The 27,987-nt window shown below is 36.5% G+C and overlaps 1 protein-coding gene across 1 annotated transcript; it reads left to right on the top strand.

The window, feature by feature from the left end:
* Positions 1-177: 177 nt before the first annotated feature.
* On the top strand, positions 178-26,893 carry prom1b (prominin 1 b; the record flags this gene model as incomplete). The annotated part of the gene is made up of 26 exons (XM_079462935.1): positions 178-786; positions 8,216-8,277; positions 8,564-8,590; positions 8,663-8,868; positions 13,641-13,761; positions 13,859-13,922; positions 14,009-14,098; positions 14,552-14,575; positions 15,928-16,145; positions 16,485-16,559; positions 16,641-16,708; positions 19,106-19,270; positions 19,429-19,581; positions 19,690-19,813; positions 20,287-20,390; positions 22,066-22,150; positions 22,262-22,408; positions 23,149-23,220; positions 23,670-23,762; positions 23,861-23,878; positions 24,131-24,184; positions 24,615-24,695; positions 25,114-25,182; positions 25,285-25,374; positions 25,546-25,661; positions 26,824-26,893. Exons 1-26 carry the CDS (start codon positions 531-533, stop codon positions 26,891-26,893), a joined length of 2,652 nt encoding a protein of 883 aa, XP_079319061.1. The 5' UTR covers positions 178-530.
* Between the last annotated feature and the right edge of the window lie 1,094 nt (positions 26,894-27,987).

The raw sequence follows: 27,987 nt of genomic DNA on the forward strand, positions 1-27,987 counted from the left end.
AGAAAATGCTACACTAATATAAACTCTTATTTATTTGTTTAGAAATCGTATTCTATAACCCGTGAACTGTGAAATAAGCATGCACATTTTTTTACGCAGTAGAACCAGTCATACTAGCTTACTGGTTTGGGGATTTGATTTCCCTTAACAGACTTATCGAGTGCGCTTGTGCACGGAGTCACTGTGCGTGCCAATGGACAGAAGAGGTCGCATCTGCCGTGAGCGCGCAGCGGGAGGCGCAGGTCAGAGAAACACGGTCGGACAATAGGCAAAACTCATCCTAAGCAATCCTGGTCGGATGTTTACCATGATACAATCAGAGGAAAGTCGGGAGTAAACGAATCCGCTGGAATTATTCATTTTTTGTATTTTTCTTTTATCACATGACCCCAGTTTAGTTTTTTCTCATTTTAAATTTTGATGTCGAGGACTAAAAAGCATTTAAAAAAATCTATTTTCTTTTCACTTCAATTTCCGCCCCTTTATTTCCCGTCCCCACGTTGTTAGTCGAAATTGCGCGTTGCGGACTGATGGACGTGATGTGGAGAGTGGGTATCGTGCTGGTCATGTGCTGGGGTCTCACGGGTAGCGAGACCCACGAGCCGCGGCGGGATTCTTCTCCGCGCACCGCGATGCTCAGAGCGCCCGTGGAAACGTTGGACTTTGGGTTCGTGCCGTCGGTTGTTTACGAAACGCACGCCTATTATGAACCGGATGCCATAGGTATTCTTTTCCACATGGTCCACGCGTTTCTGTACGTGGTTCAACCCAACCCTTTTCCTAAAGGTAAGACACATTGGAGAGTGCGTAAAAGGTTTCTATACTTGCGCTTTGTGTTGTCAACATCCCATGGCAAACGGTAACGGTCATAAAGTTTGGTCACATACTCACTAAATATTATTTGTTTATACATTTTAGAAAAATAGCTTAAACGCATCAAAACTGTGGAATAACATGTAACCATATGTAAACTTTTAAAGGTGAAACTCTTTGCCGAGTTTTTGCAGAAATGGCATTTTATCACCCAGGTCATGCTATGCTAAATAAACATTATTGAAGAAGTTCGCAATATATTTAGGCTCATATTGCTTATTTTTTTCATATTTCATATTGATTATTCAGTTAAATTAATCTATTACCAGTGTTGGGGAAGTCACTCTGAAAAAGTAATGAATTACTAGTTACTAATTACACATTCAACAGTGTAATTAGATTACTGTACAAATTACTCTCTCCAAAAACTATTGAATTACTCATTACTCATTATTTTCTAAAACCTATAACAAACTTGATTAGTTAAGTGATTCAAGCATAGACATGAAACCGCTCTTTTAATTCATTCAAATAAATGATATAAAACTACATAAATTATTATTATTAACCAAAGTATAACATATGTGAAAATGATACATTAAAGCACAGATTATAAAGTTAGAATTGGAATTTTGATGTCAATTCCAATATTGGACACAGTATTTAGTTTCTTTACATCAGAAGTAACTACATGAAATTACAGAAAGAAATAAGAGTAACCCCTTACTTTACTTTTTCAAGGGAAAATTCATTAAATAACTGTAAATAATGACTTAGTTACTAGTAACACCCAACACTGTGTATTACATTCTTCATTATTTAGTCCAAGTGATGCATTTCATGGTTATAGGTCATGAGTCCCCCAACAGTCCCCACAAATTACATTTACATTTATTCATTTAGCAGACGCTTTTTTTCCAAAGAGTTCAGGGAGCAATAAGCTGTCCCTTTAATATAATGAAAGTTCTGGAAAGTTAATTTAAATGCAAATGTTCTGAATGTAATTTATCATTGACATGCTTAGTTTATACAGTGAGTTAATGAATATTGTATGGAGACTGGATATTTGTGCAATAAACTGTAGTATAGAAAAACATAACAGTCTATAAATGTATTTTAAGTAGAACGGCTATTTTTATCTCTATCTAAGGTCAGGTTGTTATCAAGTGGGATTTTTAGTGAGGTCAGAATGTTGAGAATAACAGGCCACTCGTGTTTGTGTGTGTATGTGTGTGTGCACGTGTGTGTTTACAGTAGAGGATTTCAGTGTTAAATCCCTGCTGTCTAACCAATTAGCCAATCTGCTCTATGAGTCGCCTGTCCAAGTCATGTAATCTTTTAATCTATGTGCCATATGCTCTACAGGTATATGTAACGTAAATGCCGGCTAATGGCAAATAGATACTGTATGAGTGAACAGCCCTTGTACAAACCCAAACACACAATCCCTTTAGCATGTTTAACATGACTGACTTTAGATCAGTGAAACAGAAATAATTTATGGAGTTATTGTGGAAATTCATAAACTGATAGAAGAATGTAATGGAGATATCTGACTGGATGCATTACATTTGTCTGAGATGAGCGGAGTAAACAGATGATACAATGGATGGCTGTATACACAGTCTGGGTCTGTGGGTTAATCTGAGGGGATTCCCTGCATCCCAGTGCAGTTGAAGCTTAATATCACTGATCTCTGGATTAAAAATGCCCTGTGATTTATAGAAAGGGAGATCAGCAACACCCATTTGACCCACTTATGATGTCTTTGTGTCTGTGTGTGTGTAAATGGGAAGTTATTTTGTTTTTCAGTGGGTTAGTTAATGTACAGTATATTTTGATAGAGTTGTCATATAGAAGTGTCAAATAGGGTGGTGATGTAAATCAAAAAATAAATCTGAAGTATCTGGTGATATTGTTACAGGGTTTATCCTGGCTCAAAATGTGGCGGAGGTGGTGCCATCCTGATCTTGTACTGTACATTCGCGCATGTGTAGGCCGTCCCTTTAGTCGATTAACCAAACACTTAACAAACAAGATATAAAAGTTCTACAAATTATATGAAAAGGACAATTATTAAGTTATATACTATTTATTTTTTACAGAAAAGTTGCTTTACAGAAAAGTTGCGAAAGACATGCCGTTTTGGTGAAAGAGTGGGGGAAATGAGGAAAGAAAGCATTACAGAGAGACCACTTAACTGGATAACCAAAAGACCCCTGTAATAGGATTAAGCATATGTCATTTTAACCAGTGATACCCTCTCCAGATATCTTTCGTACTTTCTCACAGATAAACACACATACGGACAGAATGTTTTGCCTGCATTTTGCCAGCGAAAATTTACATAGCATACGTTTCAACATATTACCGGCCTCGCGCCTTTCCCTCACGGCTCTCGTCCCGCCCTACTCACCACAGTGACATTGAAATGATCTTTTGTTTTTAAAAAGGCTTGAAAGAGTTTTGTTTAGATATAAAATATTTTTTTTACCTGTGAGATATCCTTGCGAATTGTACATTCATCTTTTTCTGCCTGAATTGTAAAATTTAAAAAATTACACATAATTTATTTCACTTTTGTTGCACACCTGTCTCTTATTATTATTCAGATTTCAGGTTACCCACATTAAAACAAACTGGTCACATTACATAAGTTCAGCTCACTGTTGTTTACACAGCCTGCTGTTGCTTTGAATGACATTCAAACATCTGATGTCATCTGCATTTGGTCTTTTTGTACTATGATAACAATGATTTTCCACATTATCCATTGATCTATTATAGTGCTTTTGACAGGAATGTAGTCGGAGAATCAGTTGCAGGCACAAAAACCTTTATTTAGAGTTCACAATGTGAGACCACGGCCGAGAGGGTTTTGAGGGGTTGGAGCAGCCCGGGGGGCAATAGGTTGGAGGTCTTGCATTGAGACAGAACAAGCTAACACCAACCTATCTGATGTCCGGACCCATGGAGGGCCAACAAAATCGCAGACCTATGGCAGCCAGCGACCTCCGAATTCCTGGATGGCAGACCAGCTTGGATTCGTGGCCCCACCGGAGGACCTAGGGACGGAGTGCAGCCGGCATGAACAGTGGCACTTTCCCCCCTCGTCCGGCCACCTCTACTCGTCATTCGATTCCCCAGGCGAGAGCACCCACCACTCTCCCCCTAGGAAGGATAGTAAAGGCAGCAAGCTCTGCCTCGGGACTCTCGAACTGACGAGAGAGAGCATCGAGTTTGGTATTCTTAGAACCCGGCCGGTACGAGAGAGTGAAGTTAAACCAATCAAAGAAGAGTGCCCAGCGAGCCTGTCGTGAGCTGATTGTCTTGGCTAAACGGACGTACTCAAGATTTTCGTGGTCCGTACACACCAAGAAAGGTTCTGCTGTAGAATGCTATTAGAATGCCAATCCATGTGGGGGTTGTGCTGTTCCAACCATGTATGCCCGAGGACGATAGGTGCAAGATGCAAATGCAAGAGGTACAGCACAATCTCCTCATGGTGATTCCCGGAAACAAGAAGACGCACGAGTTGTGCAATGGGTGACTCTTGCCATCTGATTTCTCTCTTGCGAGCAGACGGAGAGAGCATAAGACATTGTGACCGTTGGAATTCCCCAACGTTCAGCCAGAGAGACATCCAAGAAGTTGCCTTTGGCCCCTGAATCCAAGAGCTCCACAGACGGCTGCTCGACGCCGTTGAATAATAATACAAAAATAACACTAAATCCATTTACATCTCAGACGTAAAGTTTGCATTTCTTAAAATGATAACGCTGTTTGTTTATAACCTCACCATGATCACATTAACACCTGTTTTATGTTCATACAGTTATTAATGTGGTGCCAAATATTTTGTGATTGAATCAAGACTTAAAAATACAAAAAGTGTTCACATCCCAAACTCTTTACTGGACTCAGGTGCAGTAGAAAAAAGGCAAAAGAAGTTAAAAAGAGTAAGAGTAATGTCTCTACCCTGAGATTACAGTTTTATAAAACATTGTAACATTTCAACCATTAGGTCTTCATCAGGCACAATCTGATGGTCATGTGACAACAATGTATTTGTGTGGTAAATTGTTTGGTAAATGGGTCCTGATACAAGACAGCAGCTTACCTCTCCTTTATGCATTGTACTTTAAGAAAGTGATTGAAAAAATTTACACAATATATATATTTAGATGCTTTATGCCTTTACATGCAATTTATGCTATTAAGAAAAGCACCTGCTAAATGAATAAATGTGCTTTAAGCATGTGAACTTAGTTGTTTACAAAAAAGGGTTATATCGAAATCTCTGTTATGACTACAAAACGTAAAGTATCAGAGCCCCTTTAAGACCACTCTGTGACTCATTTGCTAAATGTGGCCTATAATAGTCTTTCCTCAGAGAGTCTTTCACTCTTAAAACTTTGCTTTGCTGTTTTAGAGGGACTTTCCATTGACTTCTACTGTTTATACTATAGAATATAATAATATTTATTTTTAAATCATCGTCTAACCCTAAATCAAACCCTCACATTTTCATTAAGAGATTATTTAGTGTGTTTTGAAGCCGTTTTCTGTCAGTGCTATTGCACTGTACTATTCAGTCCTGTGCTATCGCTATGTGCATTGCTGATATGGAATTTTTGATTATACCATTACTGTTTATTTTATATATTGTGTGAGTGCTACTAGATAAAATATCTTTCTATACACATACATGTGTTAAGTTCAGATGAGGTAAGAGGTGTGTGATACTATGACTGTGCCAGAAGAATTAGGGTGACTCAGTAAGTCCCTTAAAGCTTTTAAACCACTTACCTTCTCCCTTTTATAAGTTATCAAAGACTAAGTCATATGGATTAAATGAAAATGTATATGTATAAATGTAGTTCCACACAAAATAACGTTTTATGGGATAACCTGCTAAAGAAATGTCTTTGTTTGCTTGAACATGAGGAAAGCTATTTGGAAGAATGTAAGCAAAAGAGATCTCTGGGGCATCAAACTCTGGGAAATACAACGATTTAAAATTCTGGAATCTGAGGGTGCAAAAAAACAAAATATTGAGAAAATTGTCTTTGAAGTTGTTAAACGCTGTAGTAGGCCGTTGCTAAGAAGAAACAGGTTTGTTTGAAGGCTCTTTTGGCTTACTGCTGTAATGATGTTTTCGAGAGTAGATTCACCTGTTGGTGGAAATTCTAAGCTTTACATAGATACCAAATTTGAGGGGGATATTCTCAGAAAGCGGGCAACAGCGAGTTAAGTTTGTATGTGTGTTTCCGGGCATTTTTGTTAGAGATTGTGCTGTGTCCACTCACAAAAATAAAGTTTTTATATATTTAGGGTGGGAAATGTTCAAAATATCTTTATGGAAAATGATCTTTACTTAATATCCTAATGATTTTTGGCATTAAAGAAAAAAGCTACAATTTTGACACGTCCTTCATAGGACATACTGGCAGAAGAGGAACCAGGAAATACCACGTTGCTAAGACAACACTTTGCTCTCGCACACCTGTCAAAATAATTACAATGATTTCTACATGATTTTAAGAGGTAAAAAAGTTGGTTACTTTCTACCCTAAACAACCCCAAAAGAGTTAAACAAACGTTAAATGTATTGCCTTACTGTTTTAAAACATTTAAAAATCACTAAACGCTTGTAAACCTATTTACTACATATGCCTGCTAAGATTTAAAAAACTTAACACAAATTGTAAACTGTTCACATTTAAACACCACATATATGATTGAATGTGCAGCTTATGCTGTTTATTCAACACACTTTTATTTAACAGATGTTGGCTGACGCAAAGAATTGTGGGTTATCTCTAGCACCTAAGGGTACACCTCATGTGTCCTCCGAATTCTCGTGAAAGTAGGTCGCATTAGAAGGGTGACCACAGAGTGTCCTACCTGCTTTTATGAAACGAGACAGTCTCCATGACGTATCAGGCTTCAAATGAGACCTCCGGAGGACACAGCCTTCCGAACACAAGTGATTTGAGTGAACTAACATTCGGCCAATCACAAGTGCCAAGCAGGAACGGCAACTAAAAATAATGTTTATTAAGATTAACACAATAAGATTAGCACTGATTAATAAAGGTATTAAATAATACATGGCATGCATCAGAAATAAGCTGGCATAGTGACGATAATGTATGCTGATGGTTCGTAAGGGCACTATTTAAGGTCCAAACCTGCGTTTTAAAGGGAAAGTGAAGTACTTTGTCATCACTATAGCAATCAATACTTATGTGTACTTTTTAGTGGAGTACACTGTTATGGCAGTACTTATGTGATCTTTAGGAGTCTGGAAGAAGAATATACACATACTGTTCTTAAAAAGAACGTTTGAATAGCTGTATGTGCAAAGAAACCCGTCTGTTGAGAGCATCTCTCTAGCAGTTAAAATAGTAATTTCATGTTATTGTTATAAATAACCTTGCTATACATTGTAATCTGGTGAATGACACTTTGGTGAATTCAATGTCCTGAAAATGTGTACATTGTTCCATTGTCCCCCTTATGTAAATACATGCATGCAAACTATACACAGGTTTTATATCTATCTATCTATCTATCTATCTATCTATCTATCTATCTATCTATCTATCTATCTATCTATCTATCTATCTATCTATCTATCTATCTATCTATCTATCTATCTATCTATCTATCTATCTATCTATCTATCTATCTATCTATCTATCTATCTATCTATCTATCTATCTATCTATCTATCTATCTATCTATCTATCTATCTATCTATCTATCTATCTATCTATCTATCTATCTATCTATCTATCTATCTATCTATCTATCTATCTATATATCTATCTATATATATATATATATATATATATATATACTGTAAGTATGTCCCTGTACCCCCACGCACATCATTTACACCTGTTGAAAAGAAAAGTGTTAGTGATTTTTTTTCACTACATCAAAACAAGAAATGTAACATTACAACAGAAAGCGGGTGCTACAGTAGGCCTAATTGTTAAAAATACTTCATGAAACGAGTTGTTTTTTGTGTTCTATTCTACAAAAGTGTCATGTTAATATGTAATTCTTGTAAAAAAATCCCTTTAATTTAGCATTAATATAACATGTTATTGTTTCATACAGTATGTTCATTATGTCAAAGAGAAACTTTCACATTCCATCCCCTTTAACCAAAGAGGTGATCCTAAATGTTAAAGTTCATTATTCTCATTTAATTTCATCAGTTACACCATTAATACGATTCTATGGAAATAATATGCCCAGACCATTAACTTACATGTTCTTACCTGAACCAGTCAAACATCTGATTAGTTCTGAAAGATTCCAACCAAACCCCAATAGCAACCAAAACGTTTCTGTTAAAAAAAATAATCTTGTGAATTTGTTGTTACAGATCTCATAGTTCAGGTTATGCAGCAGAACAAGGGAGGACTCAAACTGGAGGATTACAAGAAGGTGTGTGTGTGTGCGTGTGTATTTCTGTGTCTGTGCATGTGCATGTGTTTTAGTGTGATCTGGAGTGATGTTATATTTGCAGGTCCTTCAGTTTAGTTTTTTGACAGTGTAGAAGCTGTGTATAGTGTAGTCTGCTGATCTGTAATGGCAATATTGCAATGTTTTAATAACATAGATATACTGTACTAATATACTGTCTAAAGTCAGTGGTTTTTCTCTCTTTATGATGTTTCTGTCCACTTTAATCACCCACACCAATGATATCTCTTCAACTATGGCAAAGCAGCCAGAGAATGTTGTGTTATTGCTACAGGTAATTGGATCCATCAAAATATCTATATATTGTCTTTCAGTTCCTAGTGTTCATTTAATTTTTTCTCTTCAGTCGATCTACTATGAGATTGGCTTTATAGTCCTGGCAGTGGTGGGGCTGTTGTTTGTGATGTTGATGCCAATGGTGGGGCTGTGTTTCTGTGTGTGCCGCTGCTGTGAGAACTGTGGGGGTGAAATGCATCAAAGACATAAGAAGAATGCAGACTGTCAGCGGGGCTTCTACATGGCCACACTCATCGCTACCTCCATCTTCCTCGCGTGAGTCTTTCTCACTCTTTTGGAGTGTGTACTTAACTATTAGGCATTTGTTTCCTGATTTGACTTTTCAGATTTTATTCTTGAGTCACCATTTATTTATTCACCCACGGACAGCATTCCTATCAACCACCACCAAGCCTCCGACAGCTTTCTCAAACTTGTTTAAAAACGGGTTCCCTTGTCTGTGAATGAATCCCCAACAAATGATGTGAGATATTTGTGCCCATGTTGCATTATTTGTGAGATTTATATGCGTGGTGATGTCTTACGTCCCCGCCAAAGGAAGCAGTCGCTTTTAGCAACTTGTTTAATTTATTTACCGCTGTTTTAAAGATACAACGGTTTAAAAAATCACAAGCGGGTTATTAGTAGTGTGTTTTATGTTTTAGATTAAAACGTGAAACTATTTAGAGGTTTGTTAGCTATACCTTATTTCAGGTGATTTACCAAAAACCCATTCAAAACACGATGGAACCGGAAGTCTTTAAATGGGAATTCGCTTCCGGGGTTTGCATACAAAAATACGTCATCTCTGATTCACTCCATTGGACCCACTGACTTTTACTGTCTCTAATTTAGCACATATGTTGTTCACTTTTCAGAGCATCACCCCTTTAATCCCTTCCACTCGAGGAATGCCTAAAAAATTAAACCCCATTACACGTTTTAGCTACATCCTAGCACAATAACCTGCTTCCTCAAATCCATTTCACCTGGCTCATTCGAAGTCCATATTTAAACACCATTCCGTTTTGACACAGCCATAAATAAATTATAACTATACATTGTACAATAATAATAGAGTTGATATTTAGCGACATTTAGGACAACACGCTTTAGTTAAATATTTTTCAAATATGTTCTTCATTTTGTTGAAAATGAATGCCTGTACGATCTGATCAAGTATTTAAGGTGAAAATGAAAACGGAACGCCTCAATAGTGTGTGTAGAGGGCGGTTAATTTGCGTAAAAATGTGAACAGTGATTCCAGTTCATTAGTTCACTTGTTCATTAGATTAATTTTATCTAGAAATAGACTATCAATGCTTTCTCTCTTCTGGGTGATAAACTGTGAGGAATGACACAGGAGACAAACCCAGGGTATAACAGAATTTCTTAAACACTCACGGCAAAACACACAATATAGTAATTCCGGTGAAATCACAAGGCACTTTAAACCACCGAAGCAGAGAAATCTCACGACAGTCCAGGGGTGAAAAGGGTACAGATGGCTTGAATGCTTGGCTGTGGCGCCCAGGGGAGGTGGTAGTGAAAGGTCGGCCCAGGGGGAAAAGTGGCAGTCTCAAAGCCAGGGAAGTGTCCCGTAGGAAAAAAGTCCAATAAATTAACCCCCGAAAAAACAATAGAATCTAAAAGCAAACCGTGAATGGTGAACCGTCAAAAAAAAACAATGCCCTGTGATTGACACGACAAAAACCGAGGACTGACAGGCGAAAACAAGAAAGTGCTAGCCCCCAGACCTGACAGTACCCCTCCTCTAGTGGTGCCACCGGGCGTCCTAGGTGGGGGCTCACCTCTTCGCCGGTAGAAGTCCATGATCAGATACTGGTCCAAAACGGTGGGGGGGGGGGTTGCTAGCAGGATTGAGAGAGGAGACGAACACAACCTTAACCCTGGACACATGAAAGATAGGGTGAATCAGACCAAGGGCGGTCGCTGGGGCAAAACAAAGACCAGAGAAGAGGCAGACACCGAGCATTGGATAAACAGCACTGGAGCCTAGACAAGACAAGGTTTAAAACTCTAATGGTCTGACATGAGAAACACAAAAAGTATGAAGGAAACAAGGAACAGTTGGAGTAAGGGAAAAGACCAAGAGAACCCAGGTGAACCGAGGGAAACCAAGATGAGCTAATTAACAAGGTAACGAGAGGGGTGGGATGGTACACATGGACTCCAAGCACATGGTGAACTGTCAAAACAATGTCCTGTGCTCAAAATGACAAAAACAGAGGACGGACAGGCGTGCCAGACCCAAGACATGACAATGAACACTATTGGCATCATTTATGAAATGAGCCTACGACCGGAAACTGGTCTCTTTTCACGCAAAACGTGACATTTATCAAAATGGACGTGAGCGTTTGCTACGATCAAATCTCACGACAGGTCTTAGCTTGTGTATGCAAGTTTTGAGATAGGGCGAAGGTTTGTGTATGCTTTACCCTTTTGATAACTGATAAGGAATAATGACAAATAGAAAGATAGATAACGTTTTTATCGTTTAGTATGACATTGTAAAAATAGATTCCAATGCGATTTCTTATTTTCATTACATAATAAAGTATTTTATTTTCTATCCTAACTATATGATCATTTAAATGCTTGAAATTGCAAGGTTAACGGGTCCTTTGGTATACAATAGCATATTTGTGATGTCATTGGGTCGTGACTCATGCTTAACTGGGATTAATCGCACACGCATTGTGAAATTAAACATACACTATTTATTTTAACATGTTTATTTCAGTGCTGTCAATCGATTAAAAACTTTTACTAACTTAGCACACATAGGATTTATGATTTTAAATATGCTTTAAAATTCTAATAATTTCACACTTTATCTCCAAATGAATGGAGAAACAACACATTTCTTTAACAGTAACATTTTATGAATGAATGTCAACATCCCTATATTTTGGGCTTTGCTGATTAAATATATATTTTTTCTACTAATCAAACCCACTATAATAAAAGGGGCCTGTCTAACAGGTACTGTAGGAAATATACAGAACATTAAATCAAGTTCTCAAACACTTTACAGTCCTTACTGCTAAATACATGAAATAAGGAAGAATCCTCATTAAAGCTACAAAATCGCATTGATTTCTTCTTTTCTTTTGTTATTTGATTAAAAGCTGTGTATGCAATCCTCTCCAGGGATGTTTTTTGTCATGCTGGTTTGAATTTTCTTAACATCCTGATAGCAACCAATTGGTAAAGTGATACATTGGTATTTTTATCATTATATATCATCTGTGAAAGGCTCAGGACCAAAACACGGTTGCCCAATCATTGCCCTCGGTGCAAGGCGGACCGCCATAGTCGAATTAATGAATGGGAAACACTGGCGAGTCAATAACAAATTTGGGTGTTGACAAGTTTGTTATATATATATATTATACATTTCATTTTTGTCCTTTATGTTACTGTTATTCAAGTTTTAGACAAAAGGAGATAATTAAAAAAAAAATAAGAGCCATGATCAATTCAGAGGTTTGTTCTAGTCAGTGTGCAACATTGCTGGAGACTGGTGGGCACCTGTGGTTGTCTAGAATGACAAACACACAGACACATTCTGTCTGACATTGATAGCCCTGAGTCCGTCCAGAGAGAGAGTCCCCTCTTTATTTCTAGACCCCATCCCCCTCTTTTTCTCCCTCTCTTTCTTTTTCTGTGACAGTGCTGACAGCAGTTTCCTAGGTCACAATGGACGTTTGTGAGCCATAGACTGTACAGTGAGTGTGTGTGTTTGAGTGTGTCTTGATAGACTTTCAACGAGAGGTTCGCAGTAATTGTTCAGGATGAGGACTGGTAGCAGAGAACATGACTGTGCAAATCTGTTCTTTCTTTCTTCACTCTTTTCTTCTCTTCTCTCTATGGCTTCCTTTGTTGAATCACATTTCCCCTTTATTAAAACTGAAAGATAAAGATGGACCGAGAAAGAGGAGGAATGAGAGAGTGAAGGAAAGGGAAGGGAGGTTTGTCTTGCAATAATCAGTAATCAGATCCCACAGATTTAATATGTATCTGCACCACTCAATTGGTAAAGTTTAACTATGTGTGTGTGTTATTTTCTGTATACTGTATTTCCTACCTGTTAAACGGGCACACTTATTATAATGGGTTCGATTATTTGAAAAAAAACATCTTGGATTGACTGGGCGACGGGGATGGTGGTGAGTATATTAACAGCAATTTCATAAAGGGTGAACTAACACATTAAGGAAAATAAAATGCAACTAAAATGTCAGTATTCTGCAATATTTGTGTGTATGTTTAAGTATATGACCTTTAGCCTTAGTATTAGCAACAAAAAAGCATAAAAGTTGTACAACAAAATGCAGTAAATAACAGAAATAAAAAATTCTCATCCCGTTTATACTTTTGGAAGCTGGGCCTCAAAGAAAAGTAGTGATGTAGTTAGATTCATTGACCAGCAGGGGAAATACTAAGCCATGCTAACCAGCCAAACGCAAACCACGATTTGACACTTGAGAAAAGAGAGTTGATCTGATATCTCAGTTTTCTAAAACATTTGATGTTTTTTGGTATTTAATAATGGATGTATAGGTTACATTTTTGTGAAATAATATTGTTATTATGGAAAAATTGCACATTCACCAGTGTAAGTGCCTTAAGACAAAGCAGTTTTTGTTTTGTGTTTTAAGAAAATTATAATTTTTTTTCCGTACATTTTTAAGTTTGTAGAAAGAGAAAAGTGGAGGTTTGGATTTATTTAATTTGATCTTTTACAAGACCCTACTGTTGAATTTTCTTCTTCTTTTTCTATTTTATCTTTTTTGTCTTTGCTCTGTCTTGAAACTTTTCATATGATTTTGCACTCCCTTATTGTGATTGTATTCAGATTCAATAACATTTTTTGCTGTTCTGAGAGCAGCTGTAGTGAAATCTGAGCTGTAGCATGACCACAGCACCACACAGTGGTTGTCTGTTATTACTGCACATCTCTGGTGTGTTATATGGCCACATTTCCACCAATTTGTGTGTTGTTTTATTTTGTTTTACAGAGTGGGAGTGGCAGTCGCCTACACAGCAAACCAGAACATCACTTCTCAGATTAAAAGCACCAGACGTTTTGTCAGCACCAACATAAGAGACCTGAAGGCATTTGCCAACTACACACCAGCTGTAAGCCATTAGCACAGAGATAAACTCATGCTACAGTGTATTTACTGTAATAATCTTAGAAACAAATCATATGAGTTGTGTTGTTTATATTTTGTAGCAAATAGACTATCTTGCTGCGCAATACACAACAGCCAAAAACAAAGTGTTATCAGACTTAGACAGTGAGTATTTCCACAGTTTTATCTATGTTTTAACTTACCTCATGTTTGAGATTCATTGTTAATTCATTTCTAATGTGGTTTATTAGATATCGGAACTCTGCTTGGTGGACGTGTTCATAACCAGCTGGAAAGAGAAGTGGTACCGGCTTTAGATAACACTCTTCGCATGACAGGAGGTACAAAAATGTCACCATACAAAAACACACAAAAAGTGGCAGAGTCATAGGTATGAACAGAAACAATGCTAGAACCAAAAGAGAAATATTGTTCATACGGGCCATTTAACACTTACTTAAATTTGACTCTAATTCAATTACCTTCAGCTAAGAAGTGTTTATATTTAAAATGTTAGATTTTTTGGTACGGTTATGGTTATAATATGGATATATTGTGGTAATATTATATTATATTACATTTGTATTCCTGCAAATCAAATAGAACTGACTTCAGACCTCTTTTATGCAGAACAATTAAACAGTGTAATATCATGCTATTTGTATTCCTTCCTTTATGTTTTCTCTGTCAATTTTGATCTTGTGCATGTCCATATATTTCATACACTGACGCTGATATTATACTTATATAATTTGCTGATCTCTGTTTCTGTGGCTTGTTATTGTGGCTAAAAGTTAAAGTGGAGGGTGCTATTAAAGGTAAAAGTCAGTGATTTTATCCATGTGTTCAGTGAGGATAGACATTGTGCATGTTGCAAGTGCTGTTGTACTGCAGAAAGTCATAATCAGTATTTTTCAATAAATTCCCCCTGAAAAAGATAACCAATATTGTGCAAAGTATTAAGGCCTGTTTGAAGAGAATATAGTGATTATTAAGTTCATTATTCTTCCCCTATTAGATTTTCTTTGTTTAAAACATAAATCAAATAACATTTGTTACACTTAATTTAATATCTTAATGGAAATTTGAACAGGAAAAATGTGAATAAAGATAATGATTTTTTGCAGTATGTTATTTTATATGTTCTTGATATAAGCAGTCTTGTGTATTGGTGTGTATTAACAGTGTGTTGTGTGAATTTTTCTATTTGACCACAAACAATTTTATGCATGTTTTAATGGTAAAATTGTTACTACTTTGTATTCAACTATTCAGACAGAAGGTATTAATTTTCGGGTGGGTCCACATTCTCTTGAAGTTGAGAGCACCAGTGCTATCCATAGATGTGGTGCTACCAAGGAAAACTTGCATTCAGTTATTATTAAAGTAGTCTTAACTTTGCTGTTATAACAGGGGATTGTTTACATTGTGTAGTTGCAAGTTGTTTGCAAAATTTGCACAATTAAAAGGTTCTGTATTTTGACTGCAACTGTCATGCATCCTCATGAGTGCAACCTCTTTATAAACAGCATCATTTTGTTGGACCTGCTAACCTATATAACACTAGTGTGGCATATTTCTACCATATTTACTCACCATATGACAGCATAAAAGAGCATTTTAAGTCAATCAACTGCAGTATTTCCTCTCTCAATCAGTATAATATGTGTTAAAAAATACCGTCGCGTACCGGAAACCGGTATAAATCTGGAAAATACTGTAATACAAATGTATGGTCATACTGCCTAGCACTACGTACAAGCCATTCCTTGGATCAAAGAAAAGCAGAGGTTATTTTTTGCATTATAAATGCGCTAATTTTGAATAACAAATACAAATTTGGAGTAAAACAGGGAATTGAAAGGAAATCGACAGCAAGGAATCAATGATTCCAGAACTAGAAATTCCAAAATACCATATTCAAACAGCCCCGCCATGTTTTGTAAAGAGTTGTTATTGATAAATCAAAACAGAACATTCAAGCATTAGGGTAGTACAATGGAGAATAGAGGAAAAGAAAAAGAAAGATAATACAAAAGATGTGGTTTAGAGGTCGAAAAGACTGTTCTGTGATCAGATTTATGTTTACAGTAGTTATCCCCAACAGATCACAAGTCCATTAGTGTATCATCTGCATGTGTATTAATTCATGTGTTGTGTGTGCATGCAGCCATGCGGGAGGCTAAAGAAGCTCTGGAAAGTGTGACGACGTCACTGGAGACCCTGCAGGAAGGGACGGGTAGACTCCAGAACTCTCTCCAGTCTGAACGTGCTTCTCTCTCAAACACACTCAATGACCCCGCCTGTTCCAACGGAGACGTTACACACACTTGCAACACCATCCGTGGAACGTTCGGCCAGCTCGCTCTCAGTGCAAACTTTCATGGGGTAACGCCTATTCCCCTATGCATATTTGTATCTCTAGAGTCACCAACTGTCGCTGTGGACCATTTTAGAAGACGAAAACAACATTTGATTCAGTTCAAATGTTGGGTTGCTTGTATTTTGTTCTAAAGTTTGTGTAATGTTAAAAAAACTGAAACAGGAAGTGCTTTAGCCTTCAACAGTTGGCTATTGTAACTTGTTTTATAATTCTATTTATAATGAACGGTTTAGCCAATCAGCCACTATAGTGAGAAATTACACACTTTACCTTTAAGAACCTGAAACGTGAGGAATTTGAAACAGATTGTTGGTCAGTTGTGACTCCTGTGTTTATTTCAACAGTTGCCTGGTGTTGAGGCCCAGTTGACCAATCTGGATGCTGTTCTTAAAACAGACCTCAGCAATATAGTACAGAAGGTCAGATGGATATGCAAAACATCTGTAAGCCAAATGCAATAAAATATGATTTTTACCACCTTCTTTTATTTATTTCTTTAGGGCTATTCTTCCTTTAATGACACACCAAGGTTGGTCACCGAACAGACAAAAGGAATTGTGTCGGGTGAGTGGAAAGGTTTTATTCATTCATGCATTTGTATGTCCAACTCAAACTAGCTCCGTTCCAAAACCTATAGGGAGCTGCATACATAGACATCATACTCTACTTGCCTATAGCATAACACACAAACAGAGTTTGACCTCAACATACTAATGGGTTTATGGTTTTGCTATACTAACGGTTTAATCATCTGAGCAAAAATGTTTGGCTACAATTTGGAAAATAAACTGTCACAGTTTAGCTTTTTTGGCTCTTTTTCCTTAAGACTTATAATACTTTTTTATTATTTGATATTTTTCCTTTTGGATCATTTCAATTCATTTATTTTCTTTTTTATTTGTTGTATTATGTCATTTTTTCTTACTGACATGTTTTCTTACTGTAACTACTAAACTTTTAATGGTGTGTATCATTTCATTTTTCTATGCATGCGGGAACCTGTTCATCTTTAAAAAAATCCAGCTCTTCCCAGTAAGTGTCAAGAACTGAGCCCCCTTAACACATTAACATTAAACCATTAAATATGTTCTACAGTCAGGGGCGCAACTGCACATTTTCTGAGGGGTATGCAAGATCAGTTTTGGTGGACCCCCCATCGGGTACCCCAACCCAATACAGACAACGCACAGATAAAAGATCCGTGGACGTTTTATATTACCTTTGTAGTCCTTCTAGTTATAATTTAAATCATTTCAATACATAGTTGACATAAGTATATAAAGTTAATGTACAGAAATGCACAATAAATTAAGCTGCAACTAATGATTATTTTGATAATCGAATAATCGGACGATTGTTTTTTGGATAAAAGGCTAAACAATTTTTTGCTTATCTAAATAAAACCCCAATTAGGGTAGTGATAAATAAAATATATTTGTTGAACTCATTACAAAAGTATAATTGTATAAGTGTAAACATTTGAAATAATTTTTATTATTTATAACATTTTATATAAAAAAACGTAGAATAATATTTTGACACAATGGCGCCTCCCCTCGTGCGGCGCCCCATGCACCACATATCCCTCATACCCCATTTTTGAGCCACTCACTACAGTATATATGTATTATAAATACTATAGGTGTAAAGTACTTGATGGTTTTTACAAAGGGACATTTATTAAGTATCTTTATCAGAGTATTTTTACTTTGGGAAAATTTTACTTCACTTTTACTTCACTAATGCACTTTTTAAATGTAAAATATACATAGAAGAATCATTTTTTGTTCCACAAAGTACCATTCAATCAAAGGTTCTTTAAAGCAGGAGTTCCCAAACTTTTCAGCCCGCAATCCCCAAAATAACAGTGCCAGTGACTCGAGACCGCCACTATCCTCGGAGGTGGTTAAAGTATACAAACGTTGCTCCAAATTGTGCACCTGCACATATTCTACCCAAACGCGCATAATGACAACACCAATGAGCACAGTCATATTATTTTATAGTTATTTACTCATTACTTTACATTTTGTTATACATAAATTATTACTGCAGATGGTCGAATTTCATCAAACTGATTGGAGTGCTGATGGATGTGTCTCTTTCATACCTGAGCACAATGGCACCTTGAAATTGCAGTGCTTCTCCGCCCTCCATCGCTGGCCTCCCTGCGTTGTCTTTGGTCGATATTAATCAACGTTTCATTAAGACAAATAAGGGGGTTATCCTAAACTTAGAGCCTGAAAAATAATCTGCGTCCACATGTGACTGTTTAACGTGGTGCTGTAAATAACGGACTTGCTGCAACTAACTTAATGTGGTTGCTAATGTCATTTATATGATGTAATCACATCAGGAGTCAGGCTTTTTATTTGCCTGATTTTAATTTTTAATTAATTAACATTTTTATATTTTTTTACACCTATTGACTAAGATTACATACGCTATTTCTAATAATAAAAAAAGATTTCTGGAAATCATCTTGCATCCCCGGCTTCGCGGCCTTGTGACCCCCACTTTAAGAACCCTCTCTTTCTTACTTTTTATAATGTGAAGAACCTTTTTTCGCCACAAAGAACCTTTGTTATTTTACGGAAACAAAAGGGTCTTCAATGACATCGAAGCACCTTTTAAAGCACCTTCTTTTCCTATGATTTAAAATGTATGGAAGTACATTTTTTCCAAAGTAAAAACCCTTTGACAAAGTAAAGATCCTTGATCCTTGAGAATAAATTACTCAAGAACTTTACACCTCTGCTACAACGTTTATTTTCATTCACGATGACTCTTTAACAGTAACCTTGGATTCAAAGAATACATTTTATCAATCCATTCTCTGCATTCCCTGGGAGGTGAAACTGTAATCTTGCAAAAACATTTTTGTGCTGATTTTAAAGATTTTGATGGATTGTGCTAATTATCGACACACAACGTGACTTGATCTATTTCGTCTCTCTCTCTCTACTAAAGAAGTTAAAGGGCTGCTGGATAAATCGGGTGTAGAGATCATTGGCTTCACAAAGATGTTTCCTGTGGAACCAGCACTTGAGAACTTCACCAAGTTCCTGACGGACAGCCAGAAGAACATTGAAGCGTTTTACCCCAAGATTGACCAGATAGACTTCTACAGGTGCATGATCATTGTAAACTCCACTGTACAGACTATTATTTGGGTTTATATATATATTATATACATATATATATATATATATATATATATATATATATATAGTCAAATGCAAAGCACACTTTCATTTCTGCTCCGTATGTTTATGTCTCTGTCTATAGGTGGATTGGGTGTGTTGTTATTTGCTGTATGGTTGTTCTGATTTTGGCCTTTAATTTCCTGGGGCTGCTGTGTGGATCGTGCGGCTACGATAAGAACGCTACACCAACCACACGTGGCTGTCTGTCCAACACCGGAGGAAATCTGCTGATGGCGTGAGTTATCAAACAGCGTCACAAAATGATATTCTACAGTATGTAATAATTGTGGTCAAAGTCCTAACGCCTGCTTACATTTCTCTTTTCTTTTGTGATGGTGGTCAGTTCTGTCGGTTTCAGTTTAATCTTCTCCTGGGTGCTCATGGGAGTTGTAGTCACCTCATTTGTTGTTGGAGGAAACGTTGAGAAGCTTGTGTGTGAGCCACTGGCTAACAGACTGCTGTTCAAGGTATAGACATAGTACTTGCTTGATAAAAAAAGGATAGAGATGATAGTAGATTACATGCACACAACAGATTTAGAATTGTACATAAACCATCAAGAACATTTTCAGCAAACAATTTTTATTACAGTTCAATGTATTTAATAACTCTCGATAAATAATTTTATAACGGGAGTTTAGTTTTTAAACTCAGGTTTATCCAAGAGACAGCGTTTGTAAGTGTGTGTGTGCTTAGAATAATAAAATTTTCACCATCAAACACACATTTATTTTTATTCACAAACACTATCTTACATACATCAAAAGTCCTGTCTGTGACTAATGTCCTGCACATGAATGACTACGTTGTGATTCGTCAGTATGACTTAAATGTTGTCTAATACTAATGTTGATATAAAACTGTGCTATGACAATCTTTATACTTTTTATATTAATAAAATCAATATTTTGTATTGATTAAACTGGATTTTACTTTACAGATCATAGATACACCGTACTTGGTCCATCCTGCCAAAAAGAACTTTATTCCTGGCATGCTGTTTCAAAATCCAAATATCGACCTCACCCTTGGTAGTATATACAGGTAAATATGTATGTGTGTATACATTTGTGAAGACGAATTGTTTTGGGTGTGAATTAGGTTGATTCTGTAGTATTAAAATTTACTTTAATCTTTGCATATACACAATATTAGCTTGTTAAATAGGGCTGTTGAATAATTAAATTTTTGATGCACTTTTTTCCAAAGTTCAAAATGATGAATATGAATATTCACTTGGAATCAAACCCACAACCTTTTTGTTATCATTTGAACCATAGGAAGTGACGGGACTTACCCCCCCCAAGACAATTCTGTCATCATTTACTCAACCTCATGTAGTTCCAAACCCCGTATGAATCTCTTTGTTCTGTTGAACACAAAGAAAGATATTTATTAGAATGTTAGCAACTGAGATTTTTGGGGGAGTAAAAAAAATAAGGGCTGGGCGATATATATTGCGATTCACACTAATCATACATGTTTATATCGATTCTGAAATCGGTTCTGTGTTTTATGTACAGCCCTTCCAGGAACGACGCCCCTTTATATCAGTAGGAAGTACTGCTTGATGTAAAATCACAACGAGATTGAGTCGTTTATAACGTGCATTTGAAAAAGAAACAGCCGTCAAACATTATCATTATAAATATACTTTATTATTATGAAAATACCTGAATAGTTTTGAAGAACAGCGATCCAATATGACCATTGGCATTTCCTGGAACTGTGTTGTCTTTGAAACCGCTACCAGTGCACTATATCGGGTGTCCACCATTTTGTAGTGTCCTAAACCAGTCAACTACTTAATTTCCTAATTTTTTTCACTACTTTTTACCCACAATGCATTTTGACTTTGAGGGTACATCCAATGTAAACTCGCTCACTCATATTTCCCATGATACAATGCGAATCAACCGTCTGATTAGAATCAGTTGGAAGAGCGTGACCGTTAATGCCAAGAATGTACGTTTATACACTTATGTAATAGTAAATAAACGTGGCAAACATTGCTTTGTTCCCTTTATTAAAACGAATACAATAAAAGTGAACTTTACCATTTTACAAAACTTCATAAAGCCATATGTAATATAAGCATTGTGACTAATGTCGGCGACAGTACTGTCAGACGCAGGAAATATTGCGTCAGTGTCCGAAATTGTTCACTCATTTTAATTCACTTCTTCGCCCTATAGTGGACTATTTAGCATTCGCTATATAGGGAATAGTGAATGAGTGAACAAGTGAGCGCTCACTGGCTTTCCAATGTTGCGGCATTTAACCGTAATTCATTGAGGAAATTGAGCATAGGAATTGCACAAAATATAACGTCCCAGCCCTACAAAAATGATAATCAAAGGTGCTGCAGAACTGATTGTTTTCCTAACTTCTTCAAAATATCATCTTTTGTTTTTAGAACTCAATAACTTCTTCAAAATATCATCTTTTGTTTTTAGAACTTAATAACTACAATATTTTTTTCAACTAATGTGTGGAAGTCAATGGTTGCATCTCAGTTGATAACATTCATGCAAATATATTTTTTGTGTTCAACAGAACAAATAAATGTATACAGGTTTGGAACAACTTGAGGATGAATAATTCATTTTTGGGTGAACTATCCCTTTAAACAATTGTTACTTGAAGTACTTATTTAAAAGACTACATGTACATTTTTCTTTCATTATGAGATTTACTGTTCTCTCTCTGTTTCTCATAGAGATTGTCATGAGAATTATGGTTTATATTCAGCGCTACAACTGGAGACAAATTTCAACTTCAACACGTTTCTCAATGTCACAGTGGTGTGTTATCATTCATTTTAAATTCAGATTAAAGGTTATTGTTACACCTTTCACATTATGTGAGCCTGACCTTTGTACTAATTTGACTGTGTTTTTGTTATTTCTCAACAGTATAACCAGGAACTAGCTAAAATATTTAACAGTGTAAATGTGGATCTCCAAGGAATAGTTCTCCTGGACCAGGAGAGCAAAGAGAACCTCATCGCCTTTGCTAACACAGGCATCGGGGAAATCAACTATCAGGCTTATTTAACAGAGGTACTACATACAACAGTGTCACAACAAGGCAGCAAACCTTATGCTATAGTATGCCCAATAATAGGAATTCATCTGAATTTCATCAGCTGGTTGCCTCTGTGATTCTTTCAGAAGCAACTGCTATATGTTTTATTCAAGTGCTGATGAAAAATAATCATGCTAAACCTGTTTTGTGCATGTATTTAATTAAAAAGCAAGTATAATAATTATATTTGCAATTACTATTTTATTAATGTTCCACCAGGAAGCGATTTAATGCCCTTATGAGAAGGTATTACAAGGCGCCGCTTGTTTGCTGAACGCAGGGTTCTTGATGGGGTGTAGGAGTGTAGTAGGGTGTGAAAGTATGCCGGTGCAGATCCAGTGATAGTCCTGCAGGCAAACATCAGTGACTTGAATCTGAACCGGGCTTCAACTGGTAGCCAGTGGAGAGAGATGAATGGGGTGTCACATGAGCCCATTTGGGCCGTTGTAAGACGAGGCGTGCTGCTGCGTTTTGAACCAGCTGAAGTGGTTTTATAGCCTTTGCAGGAAAACCAGCATGGACAGCATTGCAGTAGTCCAACCTTGAGATTACCAGGGCCTGGACAAGGAGTTGTGCCGCATGTTCAGTGAACGCGTAGATGCACGTAGACGCACGTATCGAATTAAACCAAAACATGGCATAAGAGTGAGTAACGGTTGACAGAATAAAAAAAATTTGGTGAACTATTTCTTTAAAGGTTTGATTTGTTTGGCAGGTAAATAAAGCAACAACAGTTGTGGATCTTCTGTCTTACGCCAATGATCTTGAGGCTCAAGCAGATCTACTGGTAAGTCTAATGCAAATGAAACTGCACAGGGTGTAAGTATGTATTCTGCCACTTTCAACTGGTATATATTCATAAAGTTCCAATCGGTTAAAAAACGATTCTTATTTATTGTATTTATTATAATAATAATTAATTATAGAATATGATATATTATATATACATTTTTTATTATTTATTGTGCTAAAATTCAAGCCTGCTTTACATCAGTTAACACAGAGAGAGGTCAGTAATCAGAACATGTTTGGTGGTCTCTCTTCCAGTGTGAAGGGACACAAGCAATGCATTCATGAGAGTAAAACACACATTTACAGGAAACAGAGTGATGTGTGTGTGTGCTTATGGGAATGTGACTAAACTTATTTTAGAATATTTGAGCTTAGTATGTAGTCTAAAACATGTAAAACCTGTGATCCTCAAGATTAATAATCGTAATCTTTCCTCGTGTTTAGCCACGAGGGGCTCTTGAGAATGCATTAAAGGGTCATGCCAGCAGCATCAGACAGATCCACAAAGAACAAGTGGTGCCAATGGAGCAGGCCATGGTAAAACAAACACAACCACATGCACACTACTATCTTTCATCTCAGCTTTTCCTTACTCTTACATCAATCCCTGTCTTTATTTTTTAATGGGACCAAAGAAATTTGTGAAAGCAAGGGTAAGTCAATAGTTGCTATATGTGACCTGACAGCCCAAAATTGCCATTCGTATGCAGTGTTTTTGTAAATGTGGAGTAACGTTAATACACTAGTTCTTTAAATATTTGTGTTGGCATGTTACAAGTGTATTTAATCTTATTGTATTGTGTCATTGTGTTTGTGCTGTCTGTGTTACTGTGGGGTTTTGTTAGTTTGTGACTACCAGTGATGGATTGAACAGATTGTGGGTGTTTTTGTGGTTTTTTTTGTAGGGCACTCTAAGTCAGAGCATCAGACTGCTTCAGACATCATCCAGGGGATTGCCTGTAAGTCCAGTAAACACACACACAATTAATATTGTACTGTAAAAAGTATTCGATAATGAATAATCAAAAGAAGACATTAACTATATTAAATTAAATGATTCATTTAATAATTACATTATATAACATACCAACTTGTATGAGAATGTCTAGAAGAATGGGTTAGTTAGAAGAATGTCTTAGTTACTGCTAACTTTAAAAAAAAAAATCAAACCTAGTTGCATTTATTGAAATAAAAAATTGAGATAGATAATAGATCAATTTGGTTTATATTGTCTTTAAATAAATGCCACTAGGTTTGATTTTTTTTATGAATGCAGTGACATTTATTCAATATTCATAGATTTGTGTCTATATATACTATAAATATGTGAATATACACACTCACACATCAACATAACTGCATATTTCTTAATTGTTTTATGTGCTCTAGACTAAAGTGACTAATGTACTGAGTGCCATTGAGGCAGCAGAGTATCTCATCTCCAACAATGCCTCACATGTGGTCCGACAGGTACTGTACAAATCATTTAAAATCTAAATCAAAGACTTAAAATTTTAATATATACTCGTACTTGTGCTCGTAAAAATGCTCCTATAGCAAAGACCAATACCTCATGTGACATAACTGACTGAAATTTGCTTTGAAAGTTTGTGACAAGGCACATAAAATTATAAATGTTTTCATCAAGTGTTTAAGGTGGAGTTGTTTGTAATTATGAAGCTATTCTATTTTTAATAGTCTCACTATGTTGTGAAACGGTACAGGCATCGGTTCAGCCATCTGTATCGGCAAGTACTATGGGTACTCGTACTGGTGGTATCGGTGAATCCCTATTTGAATAGCTCTGTTATTAGCTAAATTGTATATAACATAAACAGGTGTGCGGGTGTATTGTTGAGAACACCTTTTTTTGTTTCACCTATCACAGGAAACAAATAAATTCATAAAGAACATTGTGGGATATTTTACACAATACACTGATTGGGTCAGCCACTCTGTGAGTATGATGTCTATGTCTGTATTTGGTAATATACCAAGATAAAGTCACAGAACATGCATGTTGAAGCTGTAGTTTGTTGATGTATCTCTGTATGTGCAGCTGGAAATGGAAGTAGCCCAATGCAAACCCATCGCAAACTTAGTGGACTCGCTGGAGATTGTAGCATGCAGCTTCATTGTTGACTCAGTGGTAAGGGTTATGTTTGGCAGATGGAGATTTGATGGTATGCACAGAATGTCCTTGCAAACCAGGCCAATACATTTTACACAGAGATTATCACATCAAGACATTGTTTTTATTTGCTATTATAAGGTTAGAGATATTATTTTTAATGGATTTTTCTCTGCTTATGTGTTTCAGAACACATTCTGGTTTGGTCTGGGAGGATGTTGTCTGTTTCTCATTCCCAGCATCATTCTTTGTGTGAAACTCGCCAAATTTTACCGCAGAATGGACACTGAAGACGTCTTTGATGAGTGAGTGAACACATACTTTATCAATTTAAGATAAACATGCATACGTAGAGTTTACTGTTACGTGTGGTCTTGTAAAATGTATGTAGCTTGATTCAACAGCAACACCGATTCAATGTTTGGTACACCTTCTCTTTGTACCGTACCTTCAAGAGCCGTGGTACATTTCTTATATCCTGGACTTCTGCTTCTATTTTTCACATTTTCTATTTATTTCAGTTCCGGTTACTTGACACTTGACTGTCTGATCACCAATGACATCACCTTGTCTTTCCATCGCTGTATTCCATCTTTCTTTTATGGTTTCTTCTTGTCATTCCATCCTAAACGATTTTTGCTAAGGAGTTCAGCATATTCATATTTTTTAAATCAATTATTTGATTGAAATTATGACACATTCACTCTCATACTGCTGTTTCTGTTAATAACACACGATCTTTTCATTCATATTCACTGTTTTGTTTACAGTAGTATGGATATTATTGTCAGTGATTATCACACTGATCCCCTATATGGCATAAACAACCCTGTGATGAGCAGGTAGACTTTATCTTCGGCCTCTCCGTGCATGCTTACTGTACGTCAACAGTATTAGTTACAATTTTATATCAATTGCATGTGGGGACATTTTATGTGTATCAGGTATATCAACAGTAGCAGTCGGATCACAATGTAATGGCTAATATGCTAAATAACTTCATTATTTTATTGTGACTGTAATGATAGTATCATAAAGTAACTTTGAAAAAGATGACGTATCAGTCATCCAATAGTTAAGCTTTGAAGCACCTGACACTGACACATAATCTTTCTATAACAGGGAAAAATAAGACTACTATGCATCTTTGCTCTCATTCCTTTTAGCATACAACCCTCAAAAGGGTTGGCTTTATTTTTATACATTTGTAACCGACACAATTGTGTAGATCTGTTCGGTATTATATAGTTTATTAGCCATTACGTGAGTTTTTGGTAACAGCCTGAATGTTAGATTGTGTATTATTGCCTGTTGATCTGTATAGATTGCTGACGTCTATTAGAACTTTATGATTTATTAAATTATGTTTCCCAGCATGAAACTTTACCCATTGAGTATAGTTCTTATCCATTGCTTGAGAGATTCTGCTCAACAGTTTCCTTCACATTGAACCTGGATGTGTTTCAGCTATCCATCCTATGACACAATGAGGTGGTATTCCCACGCATCTGCCCCTCCAAGACAGCCTGACTGGTGACACATATTCAAACATACACTTTCACATGCGGTATAGAGATGTCACACACATCTTACAGGTACAAAATCCTTCAACAGATCTCTCGGCTGTTCGCCAAGTATTCGTCTTTCTTCATTAGCTGTTTATTCTGTGGTTTTCACATCACAATCATCGTTCCTCTTGTTTTACATGATCCTCTTCTTCTGCCTATGACATCTGAACCGTCTTCACATGAACTTTCCTTCCATGTTGTCACTATTACACCATTAACTTTTGCTTTTTCTTCTTCTGTCATTTGTTATGCATGCACAGTTCTCATCACAAATTCCCTTTTACTCCACGATAGCAGTATTTCAGCAATCTGCATGACCCATATTATATTTGACTTTTCATGTTTCCTCAGATTTCATTGAAGACCTTTGTTTTGTCATGTAATCTTTCACATGTTCTTTAACATTTTGCATGACTACCTAATACAACTCAGCCTTTGATGATTTTAGTAACTTTGCCTAACCTTTGTATAAACGAAATTGTTGAAGAAACTGTCATTTCCCAATTCGGTAATACTGAAGTTTCATTGTTTTTCATCTACAGTGGTACAGAGAACTGGAACTAAAGAGAGGTAAGAAATTCACATGTCTTATGTCAAATATCAAGCTTGTGAGAACTGCACTCAATCTGAATTCAGTTTTTTTATTGAAAAGGAACTACCATTTTACATTCCAAGGGTGAGGACAAAGAAGACAAAAGGAGAAAAGGGAAAACACAGAAACTGAAATTTGAATCATTTTAGTTTCTTACAATAAAACTTACGCATTCCCGAAGAGCAAGTGAGGCCTGATTCACATTTCGCGTCTAAAACCGCACCGAAACCGCAATCTGCTCCTCTTTCTGTCTTCCAATGACCCGTGGAGCACACGCCGCACTATGAAAAGTTGAAATATTTCCATCTCGAGGCGTCGCCCCCTATTTGCGCGTTCCTGGACCACGTCTACATCCATAATAACGAATATTCAAGCGCAAAATGTGAATCAGGCCTTTGTTAAGAATTTTAAGAATATGTTACAAGAACTTATTGTACATTGAAACTTTACATGGTGATCTTTTTGTACACT

Source organism: Barbatula barbatula (genome assembly GCF_947034865.1).
Source record: "Barbatula barbatula genome assembly, chromosome: 8".
NCBI classification, from domain to species: Eukaryota; Metazoa; Chordata; class Actinopteri; order Cypriniformes; family Nemacheilidae; genus Barbatula; species Barbatula barbatula.